The 23804-nt window shown below is 52.6% G+C and overlaps 2 protein-coding genes across 2 annotated transcripts; both read left to right on the top strand.

Annotated features, from left to right (window-relative positions):
* Positions 1 to 8765: 8765 nt before the first annotated feature.
* PG997_011101 (uncharacterized protein) lies at positions 8766 to 9782 on the top strand (the record flags this gene model as incomplete). Its single annotated transcript, XM_066815416.1, has 2 exons — positions 8766 to 8926; positions 9491 to 9782. The coding sequence occupies 2 exons, from the start codon at positions 8766 to 8768 to the stop codon at positions 9780 to 9782; spliced, it is 453 nt and encodes a 150-aa protein (XP_066664706.1).
* A 969-nt stretch (positions 9783 to 10751) lies between these two features.
* On the top strand, positions 10752 to 11758 carry PG997_011102 (uncharacterized protein; the record flags this gene model as incomplete). The annotated part of the gene is made up of 3 exons (XM_066815417.1): positions 10752 to 10926; positions 10982 to 11385; positions 11444 to 11758. 3 exons carry the CDS (start codon positions 10752 to 10754, stop codon positions 11756 to 11758), a joined length of 894 nt encoding a protein of 297 aa, XP_066664707.1.
* Positions 11759 to 23804: the final 12046 nt, after the last annotated feature.

Consider the following 23804-nt stretch of genomic DNA (forward strand, 5'->3'; position numbering starts at 1 on the left):
GGGAGGGAGTGACAGGCGAGACACCCCACGAGAAGTCACCGAGACAGGTAAGCGAGGACTTTCTGTCAGAAGAAATAAGAATTGAAGGGCTGGGCTGAGGGGACAGGCGTGCGTGTCCAGTGGATGATGATCGTGTCAAGGTTGTATTCCGGGGTGTGCTCAGCTCGCCATCTTGCCCGCGCCGTGGGCTCTGTCTGCTGCTGCTGCAGCCGCCGTCAGGGGACATGTTAATCTCGGGAAAGCCATGACGAGGGGGTGAGGGGGAGGGAAGCAGGAGCAAAGAAGCAGCATTGATGTTCCGCCTTCCCTGAAGCGCATCAAGGCCGGATCAGGAAGGTATAGCTTGCAGAGTTGCACTGGATGGCGTGCCTTTTGTTCGGGTCCTGCTCCCCGGCCTGTCCCCCGTCCTGCCCAGTCCCATTACCGTGGACCGCAACAGACGCAGGAGAGGAGCTGCATGCGCGTGCGTGTAGTTGTCTCCATCTTTCCACACACAGCGCGTGCCCAGAACAGCATAGTTCTCCGAGAGTGAAGGACGGAGGCCAATCATCATGATCGACAGCCTGGATGACCGTCTTAAGCAGCAGAGCAAGCTGCAAGCCAGAGGTGGGAACATTTCATCTGCAGGTGAGACGACGGATGGCAGGCAGCTTCAGGGAAGAGAGGCAGGACTGCGCTCCTTGACCTATCATCCGATGAATCCCAGGATAAACTTTGTGGGCTGGGGGGCAGCTCAAGCTCGCCGACGAATGGGATCATGTCTATATCGAGACTGGCTGGCTGGCCGGCCATGGACTTAATCAACCAGCCTTGGCTACATGAGAGAGGAGCTGCATCAATGGTCACGCTTTGTATTGCCCTGTGCCATAAGGAAGCAGGCGAAGAGAAGTTGCAGGCAGATCTTGCTTACACCACGCTTATAAACCGCCGAAGATCGACAGATCATGGCATAAGCGAGACCATATATTGTATGTTCTGTCGTGGAGACCGAACCACTGGCAATCCTCTTTTGAATAAGCAAAGGGTGTGGGAAGCGTTCGTATCGCCCAAAAGGAAGAGTGTTGATGTCACAAGAGCAGCAGCCAGCAGTCGGCCAGAGACCAAAAGACCCGCGGCAGGAAGGGATGCAACTCTGGATCGAATAAAGAACCGATTGGGGACGCGCTAGCTACCAACAAGCAAGTCAACCAAATTTCACGAGATATTTCGCTCAACTTTGCTGGAGACGCATGACTCGTAGGGCGGGGAAGAGAAAAAGGGAGCGGCTTTTCATTTGCAGGCCTCGGATCCAGGGCTTTGGACGCATCGAGGATCATTACATATTGTAGGCTGCTAGGTAGGGGGCAAGGGGGGGGGGGTCGACAAGGGGGCCCAGGACACGTCGTTCCACCCAAGCCTTTACCCATGCCGAGATCATGGAGCACCTTCAGGGCCGAATGTGCGTATGCAGTGGGCATGTACAACATCCGGATGAAAAAAACATGTTGATCTTGATATCATATGGCCAGAATAGTCCCGTCGGTGGAAGCCCGACGCGGAAAAAGCCTGTCAATCATGGCAGAAGACAGGCCAGCGGGCATGACGTCTGATATCAGGCCTTTCCATTCTTCTGGTGCCGCGGGAGACAGACAGGCAGAAGACAGCCATCACGCTGCACAGGGGAGCGCGGCGGTACCGAGCCTCCCTGTATATGTTCGTGCCGTGGGTACTTATATGTTGGTAGTGGACCGACGACAAGGGGGTGCCACCGACCCAACTGCCAACCGTGGTCTGGTCTTGCCTTGTATGTTGTGTACATACATGCATACGTCTACGTCTCCTTGGGGCTGCTTATGCAAGTGACTCCGGCTTTTTCTCTGATAGCAAATGACCACGAGCTCGTTAGCGCAAGGAAACGGAAACGGGAACGGAAACGGGGACAATATTGCTTCTCGGATGCGCGGCGCTCGGTGTTCAAGGGATGCTGGTGCGACGTAGCAAGAGAGCTTTTGACAGGACCAGAACCCTACCAGAACCCTACCGCATCGCTACTGTAAGCTGCGCGAGATTGGACAGGCAGACCCAGACAATAGACATAGACCCATTCATCTCTCCGTAGGTTTTTTTTCTGACTCTAATGTATGTACTGGTGATTGGATTGGGTTTGGCATGCTGAGAGGGGGAGGGGGCCTGTCTATATTATCGTATGCTATAGACCAGCATTGGGCGATCAAGGAATATCCTTTCTTTTCACGGCTCCCAGCGACAAACCCACACTCGCTATTCTTCTACGTCAACGGTATTCGTCAACGGTAATCGGCCAACGGTGTTTTGACCGGCTTGGTAATTCCGCATCTCAGTCCATCACGTAGGAGACTCTTTTGGCTGCGCCGTAGGTAGGTACTCATTACGACGGACCATGTGTAGTTTCTGCGAGGCGCCTTGTGCCATTATCAACGGCGTGTCTCCCTCCTCGATGGCTTGTGACCACAGCATGGAAGATTGATGGGTAGGTTGCACGTAGCCTGTCTCGCAGGTGTATTTCTCCGAATATTTAGCATAGCCCCCCCGCAGGCAAAACTGCAGCAGTTCTTCGCGCCATCGAAAGGAAGAGGCAGTGTTCGGGAGACAGATCGCATGCTTACCCGATCCTCGTACGATGCCAAGCCGTGGCCGGGTAATAAAGAATAAGAAAAATACGGCTTTGGGGGCAGGGACTGACGGGCCCGACTCCCCGGTAGAATGTTAATTGGCTGTATATTGAACATCACATGCGCAGTGCATCGGCTTCCAAATGGCTGCGCATTCGTCCAGTCGCAGCCGGATGGCTTGGTCGTAGATCTGGCTGGAGTAGCCTCATCAGACCACAATGACGGTTGAGGCACCCACCCCCAAATAGTGGCATGGCGCGCCTGCAAGAAAATGGCAGGCAGGCATGGGGGAAGGGGAGGGGGGAGTCAGTTCTTACCGGTTGGTAGGTGGTACGGCAATCAATTGGTTCGGCGGTTGGCGGTGACACCCTGTCCATCTTTCATGTTCGCCCTTCAATAGAATCGATACCTAGGCCAGGGCGAATCCGAGACGCCCTACCTTCCTACCTACCTATAGCAGAATAGTTTCTCTCGAAGCCATCGAGAGGTAGGTTGGTTGTGACACGTCAGACCCGGAGCGACAGTCGCTCAAGAAGTTCGAACAGCGCTGAAGGTACCAAGGAGAGTTGACAGGTCGCCTTATGCTGCCGTGTAAAGCAGAGCAAATGCTGTGTACTTCTCGGTACGGGTCGGTGTGTGTATGTGTATGCCTGTCATGCAAATAACCTTGGATGATCGCCGCGGTTCCCCAAGATCCTGGGCGACAAGAACGAGATTGGGCCCTGCCATCCAATCGTAAGTGCCGTAGAGGTTTTACCCATGCCGTCGGTCTTTCTTTCACGCTACATACATATCTGTACGTACTCACATACTAGGTACATACAATATATTTCAGTGCTATCACTGGAGGCATAGCGGCATCTTATCGACGTTACAGGATCGATATAGATGGGGGGGATCGGTGACACCGCCGCGCTCGTCACAAGACAAGTCAACCGCTAACTGCTCGGTGACTGGCTCGGAATGCAGGACGTCGGGCCTTCCGAAGACCAAACTACGCAGTCCACTGGGCCGGATGAATGAGCGACCTCTCCTCGGGGAAGGCTTACGTGTAAGGATGGATTGTCCAAGTAAGTACATACGTGGGTAACCTGATATGTGGAGGGATGGTTGGGTTGGGCGTACAAAGCAGTCGTACGCAGGTAGACCGTAGACCGTAGGCCTCGTTGTTAGCGAGTTTCTTAGTTCGTGGTGAATGGGCGGTCGCCAAGAAAGACGAGGGCCCATGCCTTCGAGTTGGATACCCAAGTAGAGCCTAAAAAGAGCCCGAGAAGAGCCCAAGAAGAGGACCACGACAACATTGAACAAGTGCGTGCCTGGCGCATACGGGAACAATCTCGTGATGCGAACACATTGATTAGGGCCGTGGAGTTGCTGTTCAACTGCAATGTTGCTGCTTCATATATTCGACAGGGAGGACCCAAGCTGAAATTGTTCCAAGAGGAGCATGAAAGGGGCTAGTCTCGCGAATCGAAGGGCGCTAGAAGCTCTCGGTAGGCGATTGCGTGGAGAAGATAATCTCAGGCGCAGCTTTGACTGCTCATTTGCAAAACTATCATGCGGATATATCAACGTTGCACTAACTGCATGTGTGCATCGCTATAGCGAGCTGTTGCTAAGCCTGTATCTGTAACATGGACGCTTGCTTACCGGCAATGTGTAAGTATTATTAATACCACGGCCAGTAATGGCAGTACTTAGTATGTGACCGCGCCAATGGGCCGTCTTCGTTTGGGGAACACCCTGGCCTGGCAGCCTGGATCGTCCTAGCCTTGTAGATCAGTCTTACCTAATGCGGGCATATCGATGGTCGCCGCCGCCAGTACTGGACTGGACTGGACTGGACTGGCCGGCCGGTGTACAATCATGATCGAATGAGAGCCTTGATCTTCGGTGATCTTACTGCATTGCAATGTAGTATCGCGCCTTAGTTCGTTGGCGGGATGGTCCGGTGCATTCGAAAGCTGGAGTCAGGATCCAAGTCAGATGCAAGCTCTTAATCAGTTAGGCGAGAAGCATCGCTTCCACCATCAATCATCATCGTACATGAGTTTTCTCCTGTGCGTGGGGTGTTGTGACCTCATAAACGCACCAGAGAAGGGCTTCCTGCCAACTTGCCGTGACATCTAACGGCGATCGATGTGCACTGCGAAAGTGTCTACCTTTTTCCTAGGTTGCAGTCCCCATCCAGATAGATCAATCAGGGTGAGGGTGAGGGTGGTAAGACGCACGCAGTGATGCAGACAAAACTATACTGCTTTTATACCTGTTTGCATGGGTGCAACTTTATAAGTACCTAACGAAGTGTGCGAATAGGTTCGCAGGTCCGCCGCCATACATTATGTAGATGCATACCCAGCATGACGCAAGGCGGGATTTTAAGACGTCGATCATTAACGCTTGCACAACGGCATTGCGGCGGAAGAGGGAACTTTGAAGCGCGGGAAGATCAGAACAAAACACGGCATGGCGCCGGGCTCAGAGCTTCCTGTAACGAATGCGTGCTTCAGGGTCGTCATGCAAGAACAACCACATGGGATGACCAGTGATGCATGCCATCGTCCCATGTGTTTTGTTACCTGCAAGGCCTGGCCGCTGTGTCTCGGCCGACAGAGCTGAGAGGGGAGAGCCGGCACGAGCATGGTCCGTCTGGTTTCTTTGCCCATCTGATGATCCGAAACGTGCCGAAGCTAAAAACAGACGTACGATCTCGAAATAGCCTTGCGATGGGAGGATGGATGGAAGGATGGATGGCACTTCCTGCCGGAAACCTGCCCAGCCCCAAGTGCGCGCGCCCAGCGATGGCAGCAGCACCAGGAGACCAAGACAAGACGGTTTGTTCGTTAGCCTAGGGATGCACCCCCATTGGGTAACATGGGCCATGGCCTCCTACCCGACAAGCAAGCCGGCCGGCTGGCGCGACGTTAGCGCTCATCGCTTAGAATAGTACTCCCAAGCCTCATCAGTAAAACTTGAAGAGAGGAAAATTGTTATGTGTGTTAGGGGACCCGACCACCAGAAAACGAGTCACGGACGTGCATCGTGCATGGTGAGGAAGACGGGATGATTACAATTGTTACTACAAGTAGAAGCTGATGAGCCTTTGCCAAGAAGTCCTACAAGAGAGGCACTCGCTGTAGAAAGCCTGTCACAATTGACGAGATGTCGTCGGTCAAGGGGGAGAACTAGAGCGTCCGAAGTACCGCCGCGGCTTCAAGCCACAACAAATCCTCGAAGACAGAGGAGGAGAGACACAGCTGACAGCACGAGCAAAAGCCTTTTTTTTTTTTTTTTTGGCCAAAAAAAAAAAAAAAACACCAATAAAAATAATACGAATTCTCCCCTGTCCTGATCCCTGCCCAATGCGCTTGAAACCCAGTGCCTTGTGGGCTAGTCTAGAGCCTTGCCCAGTACTTGCCCTGCTGTATGACGCAGCCTACGCCAGCCGGAAAAAGGTTAGCATGCAGCTCATCACGTTTTCCCTCGCACCCACCATCCTGCCAAACAGGGATCGGGCCTGTCCATTGAGTTCAACGGTCAACGCCTGGCGAGCTGTTTGCCTTATTTGGATTAGATGAACCGCGAAGGGTCCCGTTTTGGCGGTGCCAATCGAGACAAGCATACTGGAAGGTTAGCCGCAGCCGCATAGGGGTGGCTTGTGGTTTCGCGATGGGATGAATGAAGATTGACATCAATACTTGCTTGTGCATCCATGGTAACCATGCTCAGCCTGCTAAGGTATGTGCTTGCTAGCTATGCTGCTGGCGGCCACTTGGGACGGAGGAGAAAGAGGAGTTGGGCATGCGCTGCGGTGGTCCTGACTGTTCGCGGCAGGTGCTGTGTGTGGTTGGTTTCCCACAGGAAGGATACTACCAAAATAATACTTATTCCACTTACACGTACGCCGACATATTATTATAGAGTGATATGCATATTTCCAATAAAGGTTGATATCGATCTCCCGTTGGGTGTGGGATGGGATGTCTGGGAAATGGTGGGTCGGATCGCCTGATGGGAGTGTTACTATACATAAACACACACACACAAACGCACACACACACACATGGATCCAAAGGAGCGGGCTGCATTCTAGCCAGCAGATTCACTTCGCCGGATAGGAGCAGATTCATCCTCACGGATACCGTGGGCATGGTACGCTTGCTAATAAGAAGGTGGTTGAGAGTATCGCCAAGTTGCGGGGGGCTCTTACCACACCCGTACGGATAGTCCGTACGCATATTCTAATATTAGAGAATCATGCAATCATTGGCCAGCATTTCGTGAGTAATACACGAAGTTGATTTGCTTACCACCTACCTACCTACATACCTACATACCTACATCATAACCTGGCAATAACAAGCCATCACCACCACTGCCGCTATCACTACTACTACTACTCACTACACTACTACCACCACCATCACCAATAGTCCCCTACGACTATAGGAAGCCCGACATGATCCTCTCTGCATCATGCAGCGTCAACAAGACTAGTCACTCGGAGGCGCTAGGCTAGTGGCTTCCGCAATGCGCACTCACTGCAAACCCACGAGGCGAGGGGCACTTGGGGGTGTTGGTTGTACGAAGTCGGTGGGCTTTACCTAGTCTCGAGCGTGGTGGCGCCGCTATGGTGCCGTCCTGCCATCCTGCCATCCCTTTGGCGTGCACGCCTAGCAAATGCTCATCTCGGCTTTTGGATGGCAGTTGTGTCGGTCGGGATTCGAAAGACTACGCTACTACGATAGTGGGTAGGTACGTACTGTTTCTGACACTTTCGTAGAAGCCATTCGCACGTGTCCCGACTGTTCAAGTTTAGTTTATCATCGCTTGCACCAGAAAATGTTTGCTCTCTTTTCGTACATTCCTGCCTGCCGAAGGGGGTTCGACTGTTGCTCATCTAATGTTTGTTGACGTTTGGGATCTGGCAGCTCTGGAATTAGGCCTCGACTCCAACAAAGATCGCTTTACGGCTGATTTTTTTAGGCGTCGCATCCTTACACCGGGTTTTCCTCTCCACAGGCATCAGATGACACTCGAGTCTGTCTCGTCGCCACAATGACCGAATGGACGATTTAAAGAATGAATCATGGAGACGAGGCTGGTTCTTGGCGTGGGCCAGATGGCCTTCGGGATCTCGTTCATCCTTTCTGTCCTCCTTCAGCACGCGTTTCGTCGCGGAGTCAGGAGTCGGTAAGGGCCTGGGGTAGGCAGGTTGGCAGGCAGGCAGTGACCGGCAGTCAGGTTACTTGTTACTTCAGGTTCAGCGCCAGGCGCAGACCGACAGACAGGGCCTGAATAAAGCCCCCTCCCCCCTGACTTGTACTGTATCGATGGTCGATCACGGACCCTACTTAGGCTCAAAATGGAGGCCATCCCAGGGCCCAGCAATGCCAGAATCCTTGTCGGCCACTCAGACCACCCTGCGCAAGCGAGCGGCGCCGACTTGACGATCATATGAGATTAGCCTTTGTTTCTGGAAAACTCCGAGGGGTCTAGCAAAACAACCCACAACGGTGTTCGGGCGCGCCTCCGACAGCTACATACATTGTGTGTGCGATCCGTCGCAGCAAGTAATAAGCATAGAAAGAAGCCTCTTTGGGTGATCGCCCTGTCTGTAACAACACCCGGCCATGGTAGCACTGGTAGGACTCGGCTGTTATAACGGTTTCTACCAATTACTCTTGACTTGGATGTTTTCCGAAACAGACTTACATCAGCTATCTCAGGTAACGGTACGTCAGCCGGAGTGACGATGTTACTGTACTATTTTATACTTGGCCAAGCAATTGAGGTCCGTATGTATAGCGCACACAGGCCAGCGGTGGTCGATCAATGCAATCCATCCTTCATAGCAATAACAATAACAATAACAATAACAATCCGAATAAGGAGGGCGGAGGGCCCAACACGCACGCCAATTCTACATAGCATTGAGAGCCCGGCTCCAGGCAATCTTGGGGGGTTGCATTGTGGTTTCTCGTTGCATCTGGCGTTGTGACCTGGTTTGCATTGAGCTGGTATTACAGCAAGTACCGTAGTCGGCCTCGCGGGGGCTCACCAATCTCTCAGCAGGTGCCTGTGCCCGCCTATGCCCAGCTGTGCCCAGCTACAGCACATGGAGAGCCCCGCCTAATGCTGACGGCCGAGATTCCTGCCGCCATCGACCTTGCACGATTCAATGAACTCATCTCATCAAACCTCCAGGACATGCCTCACGGTCAGGCGGTCGACGTTCTCCGTTCGACCATGAACACGACTCTTCACATGATCTGCTGCGGCTATGCTAATGTTAGGTACGAGAATCCTTGGGCTGTTGTTTGTTGACTTTGCCAAGTCGTTGCTGGCGCCGTCTGGCACCGTCTTCAAACATTTCACCACCCTGGGGCCGGCTAGATGTGTTCCCCAGAGAGGACAGGGCCAAAGGACAACAACAACATCGACATCAACACTCATTGCATAGGTACCGCCATCGACAGGACGGCAATTGACGATGCCGAGAGGCGGGATGATTCATGTTCCGCGCACATTTCAAGCTATCGTGATGTGTTTCCTGGATCGGCTCCCGCCCAAAACCAGTGTCCAACGGCAGCATCTGCAGGCACCCAGCTGCTGGGCCCTCGATTCGAAACATCCCGGACTAGAACAGACGCACGCAGGTCATCCGAATATCTGACTGCAACGGAAAAGTTGGGTTGACAGGTGCAAGAGCCAACCAGACATGGGAGACCTCGTGGGGTGGAAAATCAATGCAACGGCATAAGATGATCTGGACAATCCGGTCGCAGCTCAAGCTGGGCAGGAGACCCCTCCTCCCCTCATTTCAGGTGTAGAATAAGAGCAGCATTAAACGGATGAAGCTTTCGTAACGTCAGCCATGATGATGATGAGGCACAGAGTGAGCTCGAGTCGATCCTCGTCTCAAGTCCATCCAAAGGTCAGGCCCAGGATCCTTGTCCCAAAACACCATATCCCTGTTTCTGGACTGGGGGTTCACAGACCATCTACACTACCGGTCTCATGCCCCGATTCGGCCATAGTGGACCGACCGACTACGCCATCCATATCCATGGCCATGCCGCCTGGCCGCCTCACGCTGAGTGCCAACAACACCAGATGAAAAAAGGTGTTCCATGCCATGCTATGACATGACGCTCTATGCTGCCCTGCCTCGTCGGTGGGCATGATGCGGCCTTCGATTGGTGCCTGACTAGCATCGAGCAGAGGCCATTCGCACTAGCATCTGGCCAAGGGGAGAGAGAAGAGACGAGGCGAAAGCGACCACGCGGGAAGAGATGAAGGCTAAAAAAGAGGCTTCCATGGGTCCCATGAAGCCTTTCTTCCCTGCGCATAACGCTGTCTTGCCAAGTCAACGTTTGACCTTCAGGATCCTTGAACCCGTCTATTGCAACCCCCTCCCTCTCCTCCCCATCCTTTCCTAGGTTCGATCTCACCCACATTCGCGTGCTACTGCGAGTACGTACCCCTTGGTTCCCAGCCCACCCCTAACTGCGGGACTCGCCATGGTATGACCCATGTACGGGACCACCTAGGCGGGCAAAGCACAAGCATCTCAAGGATCACTTCGATGCATCTGCGGTCTGAGCTCGACCATTAATAGGAGGCGCTATATGTACATGCCGGGGATGCAGGAGTACTTTCGAGACCGGCGATCAACGGTTTATTTCATCCCACTCCCTGCTGTGAGCGCTCTAGTCAGACCCACTGTCAATTTTGTGACAGCCGTCTGTTCAAGGATACCTGGGAGACTGACGCTTGATCGTCTTCTCTATGAACCTCCGGGAGATCTGGTAGATGCAGTACATCTTGTACCCTCGTCCATCGTGCTCACGCAACCCATACATAAGTGCCCACACTCCCCAACCGTCCAGACTTTCCGTTGTCTCTCCAAACAAGATCGTCTCGATATATACAGAAGATACTGGTGCTATCTTATATCAACTCTTATTAGTACATTAATCACTACCTGGCCGACTCTACCAGCAACTATTTTTAATACCAACTACAACCCGCCCTCGAAACCACTACGACCATAACACTTTCTGACGGCCACTCTACCTCCTACACCTACCATCATCCAGACTTCAAATAAACGAAACTATGGCAACCACGATATATACTGCTCAGCCCGGTGCTCACTACGGATACCCTCAACCTCCTCCTTCGCCTCCCATGGACGAGACGTCAAGATGCTCGCTGCCCTCCATCTCCAACCTGCTGGTAATGGCAGATGCCGGCTCGCCAACAACCGAGTCCTCGCCAGCATCGCAGCAAGGTAAACACCTCCGAACCCAATCCCGATGTGAACTAGGTGATCTGACTTCCCACAGCTCAATCTATTAAGCCTGAGACCCGTCCCAGCTCTTCTCACTACACATCCAATGGACCTTGCCGGTCCGCTCTGCCCCCTACGCCTCCGATGAGCTCCGAGTCCTTTGAGGGTTACCATTCACCATCAACGAGATCCGTGAGCCAGGTGTCCGTGGTGTCTGCTCCGAACTACTACTATGAGTCTACACCACCGCTGGAGAGCGATATTCAGCGCCACCAGCAAATGGCCGCAGCTTCGGTACCCAGGGTGCCTATCCATGCCTCCAGCTACGCCCAGCAGACCTTTGCGGCTCCTCAATACATGGCTCAGCCGACCATGGCCTCTTACTATGCCAGCCCCATGCCTCCCGCTGCCGCACAATCTCAGATTTCTGGACTCTACTACCAGAGACCTTTGCCTCAGGTAAGAATGCCCTTGCCGGTTTTATTTTCTACCGCGAGAATCGTACTAACATGAATAGGGTTTCCCTCCTCTACCAGTCGCTGTTCCCATGGCTCCCGCCTCAGGCTCCAACCCGTGGCAGCATCACCACTACATCTCACCCTCTTCTGCCGCTTCTTTCCCCCAGTCGCAGGACCGATACATCTGCCAGACATGCAACAAGGCTTTCTCCCGGCCCAGCTCCTTGAGAATCCACAGCCACTCGCACACAGGCGAGAAGCCCTTCAAGTGCCCTCATTCTGGATGCGGGAAGGCCTTCAGCGTTCGCAGCAACATGAAGAGGCACGAGCGTGGTTGCCACAACTTCGAGTCAGGCACTCCGTCTTTACACTAATTTATACACGGATCGATAATAATAACCTTCCCAACATGTCGTTTTTACGGTACGGCTTTTAATCCTGCGCGGATACGAAAGGAGAAAAAGAATGAAGATGAGTTTGGAATGGGGAAAGGGCGATGGAAAAGGAGGATGCCTCACGGTATCGACGTTTACGGCCGACAAAACCATGGAGTCATTCACTTTATACCCTCGCCTGGGCTTCGGCATCGGTTGGCCGACAATGGGATGGGACAACGGCGCAAGACCTTCTATGGGGAAAATACTTTATTTTTGCTTTTTTATGGGAAAGACGGCAGCTCTTTGCCGGGGGTGTATTTGACGAGGGACGGGGCGCATGACGGTACAGCATTTACAACGGCGTTTGCATCATGGACCAGGCTCCTTTGGGCGGAGAGAGTCGAATCATTCACTTATTGGCATTTTTTTCTGTCAAATGTCTAATGTATAGATGGGAAGATGATTACAACGAAAAGAAGCTACGGGGAGCAGAAGGCGTGTGTTAGCACGACTTTGGCAGAGGATGAGGGGAAGCTCAATGTCTACCTGCTGTATGAGAGTGGTTAGGAAGCAAGACATTCACAGTGCCCGCTAGGGAATACGAAGAAGAAAAACATAATAAAATATATCAAGAAATTATCACACAACCAAGTTCAAACCTTTCCGACGATGACCTCGATTCCGCCTACGACAGACTCCAATATCAGTGTTAAATCAAGATTCGACGAGAGTCAGTTGCGCACTAAGTTGCTGTCTCCTACCCCGGGATGCTACCTGCTACGTCGACCAAGGAAGACGTTGCTCGCTGCCTCACCTGAACCGGGTTTCTGCCACTCCTGCCGCTTCTGCCACCATGAGTTCCCAGTATGTGGTCAACCTTATTCACGAGTCAAAATGTTTAAGTGTTTCCGGGGGGAGGAGTACGGGGACTCGGTAGGCGTGCGACACGGCCCCATGCTGCCCATGAGCCCCTGGTGTAAACGCATTCCACGTAACATGGCGATAACCAGAAACGGGTGCGAGGCCTGTTGCGCATCGTTTCCGATTCACCTGCAGGGATGGGGAACATCATTGGTCGCTACTACTGCACAGGGGCACTATAGTCAGCCAGTCCCTCCCGCTATAAACCAAGTTCTCTCTTCACTTTAGCGAATCTACCTACTGTACTTGTTACAGCACCACAAGTGTCTAACCGCCCCTTTGGAACCCCAGCGACTAAGCAAACTACTACACCGACCTTTGGAAGAGCGCCATTCATTCAACTCGTTCAATGGGGAACTTCAATGCTGACAATCTCGCTCCAGTGCATGGTTACGACGCTGTCACGTTGCGTTTCAAGCCTATGCAAATCCGAATAGAGAGACCCAGCGTACTAAAAAGGCCTATACCACGTCAGGTGTTATTGATTGGTGCGCGAGGGAGAGCCGGGCAGGCAGAGGAAAAGGGCAGGCAAACCAAATCAATTACATGTTAGCGAAGGAGGGGTTGCGTTACGTTCAGGGGGCATATCCTGGGCCCGGTGCTCAGGAATTGAAACATGGACCGATGTTACTCCAGATCGCCCATCAGCGGAGATTGGGAGAGCAAATCGCAACAAAGCACAAGTTGAATACGAGCCAATATTCGGCTGCTTCTATTGCCATCATTGCCATGTTACTATTATAGCCAAGAGTCGATAAGAAACAAAAAGATCCAAGGTCCTTTTGGCGATCAATATACTAATAGGCGACCCCTTCCTGGCAGGAATGCAACACAACAGACTTCTAAGCCTCGCCGTTCACCGTTTCTTACACACACGCGCGGTTCCCATTAAGGCAAGTGGCAGCAGCGGGAAGAAGGGGTGACCCTTGCTCCCTCCTTCGCGGTGAGTAAGCAGGCAGGCAAAGGGCAGAGATGCATTCCCACGATGGTACACAGCAGACACACACCGATGGCGTCGTGGAACTGAATGCCTACGGCACTATACTACACTACTACCGCCGCTGGGGCCGAGGCAGACTTGGCATTGGAAGTCTTCTGGCTGTTGTATCCATCCGTGGCATGGCATGGCATGGCAGACGGGGACGGCACTGGCGAAGGATGCTCCACCCGGTTGCGCTGTACTTTGTCTGCCGCGCTCCGTATGTTGATCTCCTTGGTTGGGTGTCAAGACACGACGACGACGACGACCAAGGGGATCGCCCTCTAATTTTGGCAGGATGGGGTCAAATATGCAGAACAGGATGGTGCTAATCACAATGCCTTCCAAGCCTTTTCTGCTGTTTACTTAATGGACAAGTAGGTACTTTGGCTGGCTAGGCGTTACCTGGTGGGGTTTGTCCTGATTGAAGGCGTAAACCCCGAAGAAATCACATATCCCATGGAGCCCCTGTCCACATATATTTGCAGGGCCCGGGTGGGTTGTACGTACTAATACAGGATACTACTACCTCTCTCTCAGTACCTACTCCGTAGAAGGAGGATCTTCAGCTCAATCCATGACTACTGTATATTGTGGACAGGCGGGTTTTGCGTGCGCAACGCAACCCTCTCCGCCCACAACACGGTTATCTGGTTTCCATGCTGAACGGTCTGAGACAGCGCCAGAGCCCGCTCTCCCCTCTTGGCGGCCAGCCGGCGGTGGGCGGTGCGTCTTTTGTCCCCTCTGCGATCGACGTCCGAATGCGACTCCGGGAACATCCGTGGGAGGGCGAAAGTATGTAAGATGTGTTATGTGTGTGCGTGCAAGTCAGAGGGAGGGAGTGGGCTATCATGCAGATGCAGGCACTTGGTCCAGACTCCATTCCAGAATCCATTCCCTGCAGTGCCTGCCTGCGACCTGCGAAATAGGAGGGGTAACGTTGATGGCCGTGGTTTAAGCGCTGCTGTAACCAAACGTCGTCAGCCTCTCTACGACTTGCTTGTCTCTCGCTAACCTTCCGAGCACTCGGTCAAAAAGAAGGCAAGAGTGGTTGCGATGGGCGCTGGCGGCGGCAATCATCGCGTGGAATATGGACCCCCGATTCCATGTGAGACTGGACTTGTTAGTTAGCTGCTTCTTGGTGGTTAGGTACCCTTTTTGCAGCCAGGTAGGCCCCGGCCGCTCCCCTTCGCATCGGGCTTTGCTTGGTCACTAGCGAAGTAGTGACAGCGCCGTTGCGTGACTTGCTTTTTCTTCTTTTCCTGCGCTGCGTGCTGCCTCTCGGCGCCGCGGCCAGAGCGGTTCCAACTTCCACCCCCCCCAACTTCCCAATCAATCGACGCGGCGGCACTTGCCGCGCGCGCGTGGCACATGGTTCACTAGCCTGTCGGGCTATCTCATCTATTCCGTCAAATCATATCATCAGATGATTTTAATATATCCAGATGGTTATTTTTACTCGCACCACTCCCACTCCAGCCGAGGACTTTTCTAGCTGCCGGCTAGTCCAGTTTTGTATAGTTCTGCATAACCACATACAGTACCTGCCTACTTACTTTACCTACCCAAAGCACCCGTTGACTGTTTTCTAGCCGTGCTAAGTACGAACTGAAAGAAATCCAGCCTCAAGGGATCATCCCGGCGCTGCTGTGCCTCCCTCCCTCCCTCCTCCACCTAGCGAACATTCAAGAAGGCCAGGTCAGGGTCGTCGGGTCGGGTACCTGCTTTTCGCCGGGCCCCTCGCTTCACGATAAGTTTAGGATGCTAGCCTTCCAACTAACCTCATTACTCGTGACAATTGCTGGAATTGGCAACCTGCTCGTCCTAATTGGACGGCAGTAGGCTAGGCTGGCTGCCGCCTGGGGACACCCCTCCCTCTCGTCCCTCCCCCCGATTGACCCAGCCTCGGGACACAAAGTCGCATTGGTAATCTCGAAATGACATCAATTATCGATTGCCTACCAACCCCCTACCACGGCGCTGGGACCAATGGATCAATAATCGCATCTCTTAAGCCCATCAATACCAGCATATGCGACTCGCCGCCGATATTGGCATGAATATCATAGGAAAATCACGTCGAGGATATTGGGCGCATAACATTAATAGAAACGGAATGTAACGGAATGTATCAAAGTACCGAACCTACTCTGAACAGATGGAGCACTGAGTGAGGCTGATTGAGTTTGGTTACTCCTTCTGGAAAAGTGTACCTGACTAGGCGCCAGGGGCAAGCGCTGTTTCTCAACGGCATTGACCTTGCAGAGTTCATCTAATCTTTCTAGTCAGGCCTCGGCTCGGGCGAACACGCGAGAGACTCGTGTCAGTTTTTTGCACGAGGGAGTGTTCGTGACGGACGCAGCCTCGTCTGTGGTTGATGTTGTGGTGGTGGTGGTAGTTTTTCCGGTGGCTGGTATGTTTCCCCCCTTCTTCCTCCCCTCTTTTTCTTCTTCTCGAAGTCGTTCGTTGTGTCATTTTCACTCTCAAGACTAGCCGCCTCCCCTTGCGTATGTACGTTTGGCGCGGCTGAAGAGGAGTTTCACAAAGGCCACAAAATAAGGATCAGATGAGACCTCCTTCTGCTCGTCCGAGACATCGGAACTCCCAGCGGCCGGCGCAGCCCCAGCGTTTCGAGATGAGACGGAGGGCGCGCTCGCTCTGCCAGCCCCAGACTCTTTCTCCAGACGGAAAATAACAAAAGAGTAAAAATAAAACAAAAATTTGCCGGCGGTGTAGGTACGATACCATGCTTGCACCGATACTGGTACTGGTTGTGGGAAAAGAGCATCATCATCCATCACCGTCGCCATGGTTCTCTGTTCTGTAAGCGAGCTTCGTCAACCTGAGCCCCCCTAACCCTACCCGACCCGTTCCTGCGTCAAGCTTGGATGTCCCTGCAGCAATCACAACCTGGTGCCCATCCCCGGACGATCCTGTCTATCCTTGCCATCTCTTCCGCGTGTGATTTGTGCGCGCAGACGGTGCGTTGGGCTGTCATTTTCGTATGTTAGCTAGCTAATCCTACCAGCGCGTACTTACTTTGCAGGTTCTACAGTACCTAAGGGCAAGCCATCCTGTTCTGTCCCGTCTCATCCTATCCCATCCCATCTTGACACCAGGGATACGATAGGCAGCAGGGAGGTCACCACTTGGGGCAAGCCACACCACCACCATGTCTCCCGTTCGTATGCAGGCCGTTCGGAATTTCTGGCCGTTTGGTCCGACTCGGCGGCAACATCGAATCAATTCCATCCCCTTGCCACGCATGGCAGGGCGGCGGCGCCTGCGAGAACGCATAGTTGGAATGCATGGCGGACTGCGTGGCTGCAAGTCGCTACGTCAAATCCCCGTCAATCACTTACTTGCTTGCTTTTTTCCTAGTTGCAGCGAGGCGAGGCGAGGCTCTCGTGCAGCTAAGACGGCTTCCACTGCATGCATACCACTACTTCAACAGCCCGTCCCGGGTCTCGGTGCTGCTTACCCTAGTTTCAAGCAATCGGGGGTCGCTTACACTAGAGCGACGCCACGGAAACTAGTTCGTCTAGTTCTTCGTCTGTTCTTTCTCTCTCTATCTGCTTGCTGCTCTTGCGACTGCAAAGCGTGGTGGCCGCCTCTGTCACAACGGACGACGACTCACGATGATCCCTTTTTCGCGGGCATCGGAGCCAGCCATTCGTGCACTGTTGGGCAGCAATGGGGAAGATGATCATCCGTCGGCGTTTTGTCTAGATGCGTCTATTTAGTGTCAACCTAGGTGATCGATATCTCAACTACTAACACGGAAGACGTCTAGCCTTGGTTGCCTTGGGTCGTCGTCGAGCCGCGCCAAACGTCGGATTAGACTTTGGCTAAGCTTAATCTGCAGCAGCCGGTCCTGCATAGTTGGCAGAAGTCTCGTACGACTGTTCTTGAGAACCGGTTTCTTCCAACTTCCTCTCTCTTTCTTTCGGGATATCATGCGAACTTGCGAGCATGGTATTCCGATCATGGTACGTACTCGGCTAGCGTCCTCCAACCGGGAAAGTGCTTTCCCTCAGCATCCGTGACGGACCCAGTAAGTACGCTTGCGCCCTGTCCTGTATCGGCGACGTAGTGGAATATGACCCATCAACTACAGCGACTCACCGGATGTTGGGATGTGTGTGTTTGTACATACACGAGAGGGGCATGTAGCAGCCTCAAGCCTCATCAAACAAAGCTCGCTCAGCTCGAAATGGCAACTTTGCGTAAGGTTGTTTCAGAAGAGGACCCTGGGTAACGATCAGTCGATCAACAAGAAAGAAAACAACGTCACTGCTGTTTCCTCCCCTTGCCCGGTAAACAGTGTTACCGAGCCTTAGGGGTCTTTTTCTTCCTAGGGCAGATCTGCAACTCGTCGTGTGCATCATGGGGTTGCCAATCCCAGAAGTACCTACCTACTTGGCAATGCACTGGTGAGGTCTCTGGGCAAAACGTCGAGTTTCAGGAAAGCTGCCATGTTTGAGATGTTCCTCCACGTCTCCCCCGCACCAGCAAGCTGCACAGAATGGCCACCATTCAGTTGATGATGTGGCGATCCAACGTGGGCATTACTCAGTACGAAGCCATGCAGAAGAGGGGAGGGAGGAACACTTGGCACCTTGCTGCATGGGTATATTGCAACATGAATCTCCTTTACGGTTCCGGATTGGGTCGTAATACGGCGTTGCCACCTTTCATCACATTATGCCATCAACTGGTCGGTCTCCTTCACACGCCTAGAACGCGCCGAATTTCGCCGGGGCTTCGCAAACTGCTCCGTCCTGGTGCATGACCACCAGATCCAGGTTCACAATCATCCTCACCCCCGGACCTTCTTTCCAATGGTGTCGCTTTATGTACGCTATGTATGTACGTACATACAGGCCGGCCTTTCCGATGATAATGCCCAAAGGGACAAGTGTTGGCGGTGTGACTCGTGCATGCTCCTCCTACCCATTCGTCGTCTAGGACCAGGGCTTGATGAAACTGGGCCATATCCTCGGGGCTATTGTCCCTCTTCTCTTGCTCGACTTGCCATGTTACCGACCCGGAGCCATGGTTCGCCGTAGTCGGCTACCTCCCGTGCGGAATATTGCCATGGAAATCTCCGGTGAGCGGGCCCGTATTTCTCGGTGAGACACGGAAATCGCCGGTTCTATTCTTCCAGGGACAGGCAGGCGGGCTCGCCGGGTTCCGTTACAGCCAAAATGGAATCGCCCTGCAACGGAAAAGAAGAGACAAGGACGTAGCATTGCGGGCGAATTGCATGCCTCTCTAGGGGAGATGCCTTTCTAAGGTTGCAGTGCTAACATGTTTGACTTTGGGATCGGAGAATAGCTTGAGAGTCGCAATCCGTGAATCGCGTGCGAGCTGACCCGGGACCATGGTAATGGGACCCAACCCCCTATGATCTGTCTTCCTTCCCATCCCCCATCTCTCACACCCCCCGCTCCACGCTCTTCACCGATGATCTACCTGGTTGTTTGCTCATCCAGCAGCGGCTCAGCCCGATGTACCGACATGAGGCTTGGATTAAGGGGGGAGAAGCAGGCGGATGTTTCCACAGCTTAGCAAATTGGGGGGTCTTTGAGTAGATGGACGAGGAAGCGGTCAGTGTTGACGATAGACTGCTGCTGGATTTCAAATTGCGACTAAAGCTAGGCACTTTTGGTACTCACCGCCAGACCAAGGCGTGTCCGGTAGTCCATTCTGCAGTGAGGTGATGAAATCTTCCATATCCATCATGCAGTAGTGAGTGACGTATGGCGAGACAGTGTGAAGGGTGGCTCACTGCGATTGTCTGGACAAGGGGTAAATGGATAATCTCTTCGTATAACTTCTGCTTACTATGCTGTAATGCTGCTCTCCAGCCAAGTACAAGAAGGCGAGCATATGTCGAGCGACTCGTGAGAAACACTTTGAACTGCCTGTCGCTCTAATTAACAGTCAGGGGTGATGGGTTTTGCCGTTCGTGGTATCTGCTCAATCTGAAGATAATGGTACGTTACTACCAGAGAACTACTACACCTTCCTTCCGAGGGGACGGAACCGTTGGCGTCCATATCAGCTACTTTGGTGACCCTGCCGTGTACATCGTGACCCCTGGACCTATGTTCCTCTGAGGGCTCACGATGTATCCGAAAGGGTGTTCTATAGTTCCCTCCATGTCAGAGGAAGGAAAGTTGGAATGCATTCGCCCAGAGTACCTGTGGTTCTACTACATACCATCCGTGCCTGTCGTGGGCAATGGTACAGCAAAGCCGTGACGCCGCCACTGAGTCGGGACGTACTTCTGAAAATATAGCCATAATCATCAGTAGGAACCCAAGTTTCCGGGTCTTGGTGGGCTTCGTCTGCCAGTTACAGATACACGGTACGGTTGCCTCGTTAATTTCTTAAGGGGGCTCCTTCTTTTAGCTGGAGAAGAAGTAGGAGAAGAAGTAGAAAAAGCTAACTAAACACCTCTTCGGATATCGTATAAAAAGAGTATGAATAGTCTGTACAAAGAAGCACGCATATAAGAGAATAATAGGATATATATATACAGTTATATATTGGTGAAATGCTTCGCCGTGAAGCAAACATGGAGATCATCCAAATGGTCTCCAGTGGATCTCACGTTTGAGATTCTCTACTGCTGCTTTTGGTGTTGTGAAGACCATGGGAGTAGGTAGTTCACATGCGAGAGAAGGGAAGGGACGATACATGCTGCCTTTCTTCGCTGTATTGCCATGTCCGCTGACTTAGCTCGGATCGCTTCTTGGGGTAATGCCGGTACTCACGTAGAAGCAGCAGTCTTGAGACTCGACCTTCACCCCTAACGACGGCCCGTCACCTGAGCAGCCCAGCCCGCTACTGTACCCTGACAATACCAAGCAGAAGCAGCTCCTCGCTCCTTGTGGCGATAAGTCTGTGGCTTCAATTTGAAGCCTGAGGGGGGGTTGTGAATATGATGTGCGAACGAAACAAGGGCTGGCTGGTGGTGAGCGGCAAAGAACGAGTCTCGGTCGAGCGGCTTCTCCGAGTATATAGAAGCAATCGTCATTCCTCCCCGGAAATATTATGGCGTATACAGATTCATATACAATATCTACGACGAACCAAGGAACGTACATCCTATTCGCCTCTCTTCCCGCATCTTCGTTTGCCCAGGGCCTGAGAGTGGTCATGTCCCCTCATGACCACATGCTTGAACACCGTCGAAGCATCAACACGGCACAAGACGCGACTTGCTCGCTAGCCATGACAGCTTATGTGGTATTTGAAAGTGAATTGCGGACGCTCGCTGTTCGGAAACGAGGGGACCGGTAGGACAACGGTGATGGTAAATTGGGGGAAGAGGAAGGGGGCTATATCAGCGAACAAAGTGATATCGACCGAGTGTTGGTGAAGGCACCCAACCCAACTATGGCAGATAGAAGAACAGTACGATTAGCAGAGAATATCCTTCAGAAGTCAAAAGTTTGAGGTTACGGGCACTGATGTCGTGGCTCTGTACATAGCCGCTGTCGAGATCGTCCAGTCCCACTGAATTGCGATTGCCTTCCTCCCAAGGCAAGATCTCAAAGCCCAAAGGAACCACAGCATCTGCTTGGCACGTCGAACTCATCAAACGTGAATTCCATACATATTCAGTAGAGGTGTCAAGGGCGATAAAGGTTAAAGTCAATGACTGCGGCTTGCGAGGGGCACGAAGGGCATTGTGAGAGAGAGTCAGGTACATGCGCTTCCCAAAAACTTACCTACTGCACATAGAACTGGAGGATGCATACATGGATCCCCACGGTTAGTAAGAAGGCGATAGAGCGGTCTGTCAAATGTCTCATGAGTATCTCCCATCACCCGAAGCACTTTCATGCGGCTTCTGCATAGTCCTGCTGATAAGCTAACCACAGTGCCTGATTGAGATGCCTTGCCTTGCACCCGAGTTGAAATCACGATGAGCAGTTCCAGTCTTTATAGCTCCACGTCATTCGTGGCGGTGTGCCCGTCGAGGCAGAATCTCACAGAGGTAATGTAATGGCCAAGTTATCCGGTGCTTCCGGGGTCAGCGTCCGCACAATAGAAGGGGCTCGCTTCATGGTACAGAGCAGAGCACCTCCAGTCTCTGGATTTATGCGTAGATGCCCCGGGCCAGAGGCAGAGGCATGTATGTCCAGTGTAATGTGCGATTTGTACATCAAGGAACATAATCACCTCTGCCTTCTCCTGGCTTAAATATCACCACTCGCTGCAGAGCATCATGACGAGATTTGGCTGTTTCTGAACCATATATCGCAGACGGAGTGTCCCCAACCTCTCAATTATCAGACCGACTAGTCACGTCATGTCCGTGCCAGTAGATCAGGAGGCTCTCGGTAGTTGCGTAGCCCCTATTTTTTTGGTGGTGGATCGTAGTGCATTGGCTCCAGGGCTGCATGAGGATAACCTCGGTAGTCAGTCTTCTCCTCAGTGAGAGCAATGTAAACTCCTCCGGTAAATCCCATATTGTAGCAGCCAGAAATTCAACTAAGCCTGTGGACATCACCGTATTAGTCCCGAAGGGCTATGCTTGCGGTACACAAGTGGCCAAAGTGGTGTGGACGTCGTAAGCCTAAGGACAGGAGAGGGTATACTTGTACGTCCTGCGTACCCGGCAATCCGGGCTGGTTTTATCTTATCATATCTCCATCCTTGCGACTGGAACCTTGTCGATCCGGAGCACTGGCTGATTAGAGCGTCGAGGCCGTATCAGCACTGAACAGGAAAAAACACGCCGGACGAAGGCATTCCGCTTCTACATGGAGGATGAGTACTTAGACACTCATTGGCGTGGCCACACACCAAACCCGCGAAGGCCGGACCTGCATAGAGATGCCCAGGCAAGCAAGATGGATTCCCACATGTACAGCTGCCGGGTGGTGACGTCCTCGGCCTCTTTAAGCGCGCCGAGGGAGGGTGTCATTGGGTGGAGTGTGACCCAAGCCACCGAAAGTCAGACATCAGCATCAGCAGCGGCTAAAAAGAGCAGTGAAGTTGATTCCTTGCATATCTGTGAGACGCTGACGACGGATAGGAGAACAAAAGTACATACCTAAGCATCGATTATGTGCTTGCTTCTTTTTGTCCTTCTCTCTTCAACTCTATCCAGTCTCAGCCTTGTGAGCCAACAGGACCAATCAAAAGTCGATGGTGACGCCTTCGCTGCGTGGATTGGCCGACATGATGAAACACTCTTCCTGGGGATTAATATAATTGATGCAGAGTGCTTTGCAGTTTGTCATTGTGTTGACCTTGCCATTTTTGGTTGTCAAGTATTGGATGGAAGGTATGGAAGGTATGGAAGGTATGGAAGGTATGGAAGTAAGCCCAAGCGCCTGGTTGATTAGAGGTTAGACGTAGGCCCCAAGGCCCCTACCGCACTGATGTTGTTTTGTACCTTGCATCATTTGTACAGGTGTGTACTTACCAAACAGAACTTCAGCCAGACAGTTCTGGCAAACGCAGTCGGAAATGCAATCAATGGCCGTCGGAATCCCATTGATCAATCTAACCTGAAGCAAAGCACACACATACCAACATGTAGGTATGTACTTAGATACTATCGTCGTAGTCGTCGTACAGCGCCATTACGTAGTCCAAGGATGACCCCGGCATGGCATTGACGCTGTTCCAGACATAGGTTCTACTTCCACTTGGTGTTCTAGAGGTTCCATCGAGCAGCAGCGAGACGCTTTGAAGTTCGCTCTCGCCCGCCTAAAATTCAATTCGACCTGGCCTGGGCTTGACTTTGAGGAGAGGCCGAGGTGGAGACTCCAGGGGACTGAGCCCATTAAAAGCCAATTCAACTCCCGTCTGCCGCCCACGTCCAGCCCCGGTCACTGGCAATCAATCTTGATCGGTTGCTGTGTTTTGTTTTGGGCTTGTTTCCCATCTCCCCTTCTGGCCTTCCCGCCCTCAGCCAAAAGCAGAAGCAGAAGCAGAAGCAGAAGCAGAAGCAGAAGCCGGAGCAGAAGCACACTTGAAAGCAGAAAGCAGAAAGCGAACAAACCAACACCCAGCCGCCCATCTGTCGTGCATTGCATTGCGTCAACATCGCAGTGCATCGCATCAGCTCCCGTCCTTGGATGCTACAAGTACCGTCCCTACCAGACACAGCACAGC

Source organism: Apiospora hydei, assembly GCF_038363865.1.
Source record: "Apiospora hydei strain CBS 114990 chromosome Unknown utg000008l_segment0_segment0, whole genome shotgun sequence".
Taxonomy (NCBI): Eukaryota; Fungi; Ascomycota; class Sordariomycetes; order Amphisphaeriales; family Apiosporaceae; genus Apiospora; species Apiospora hydei.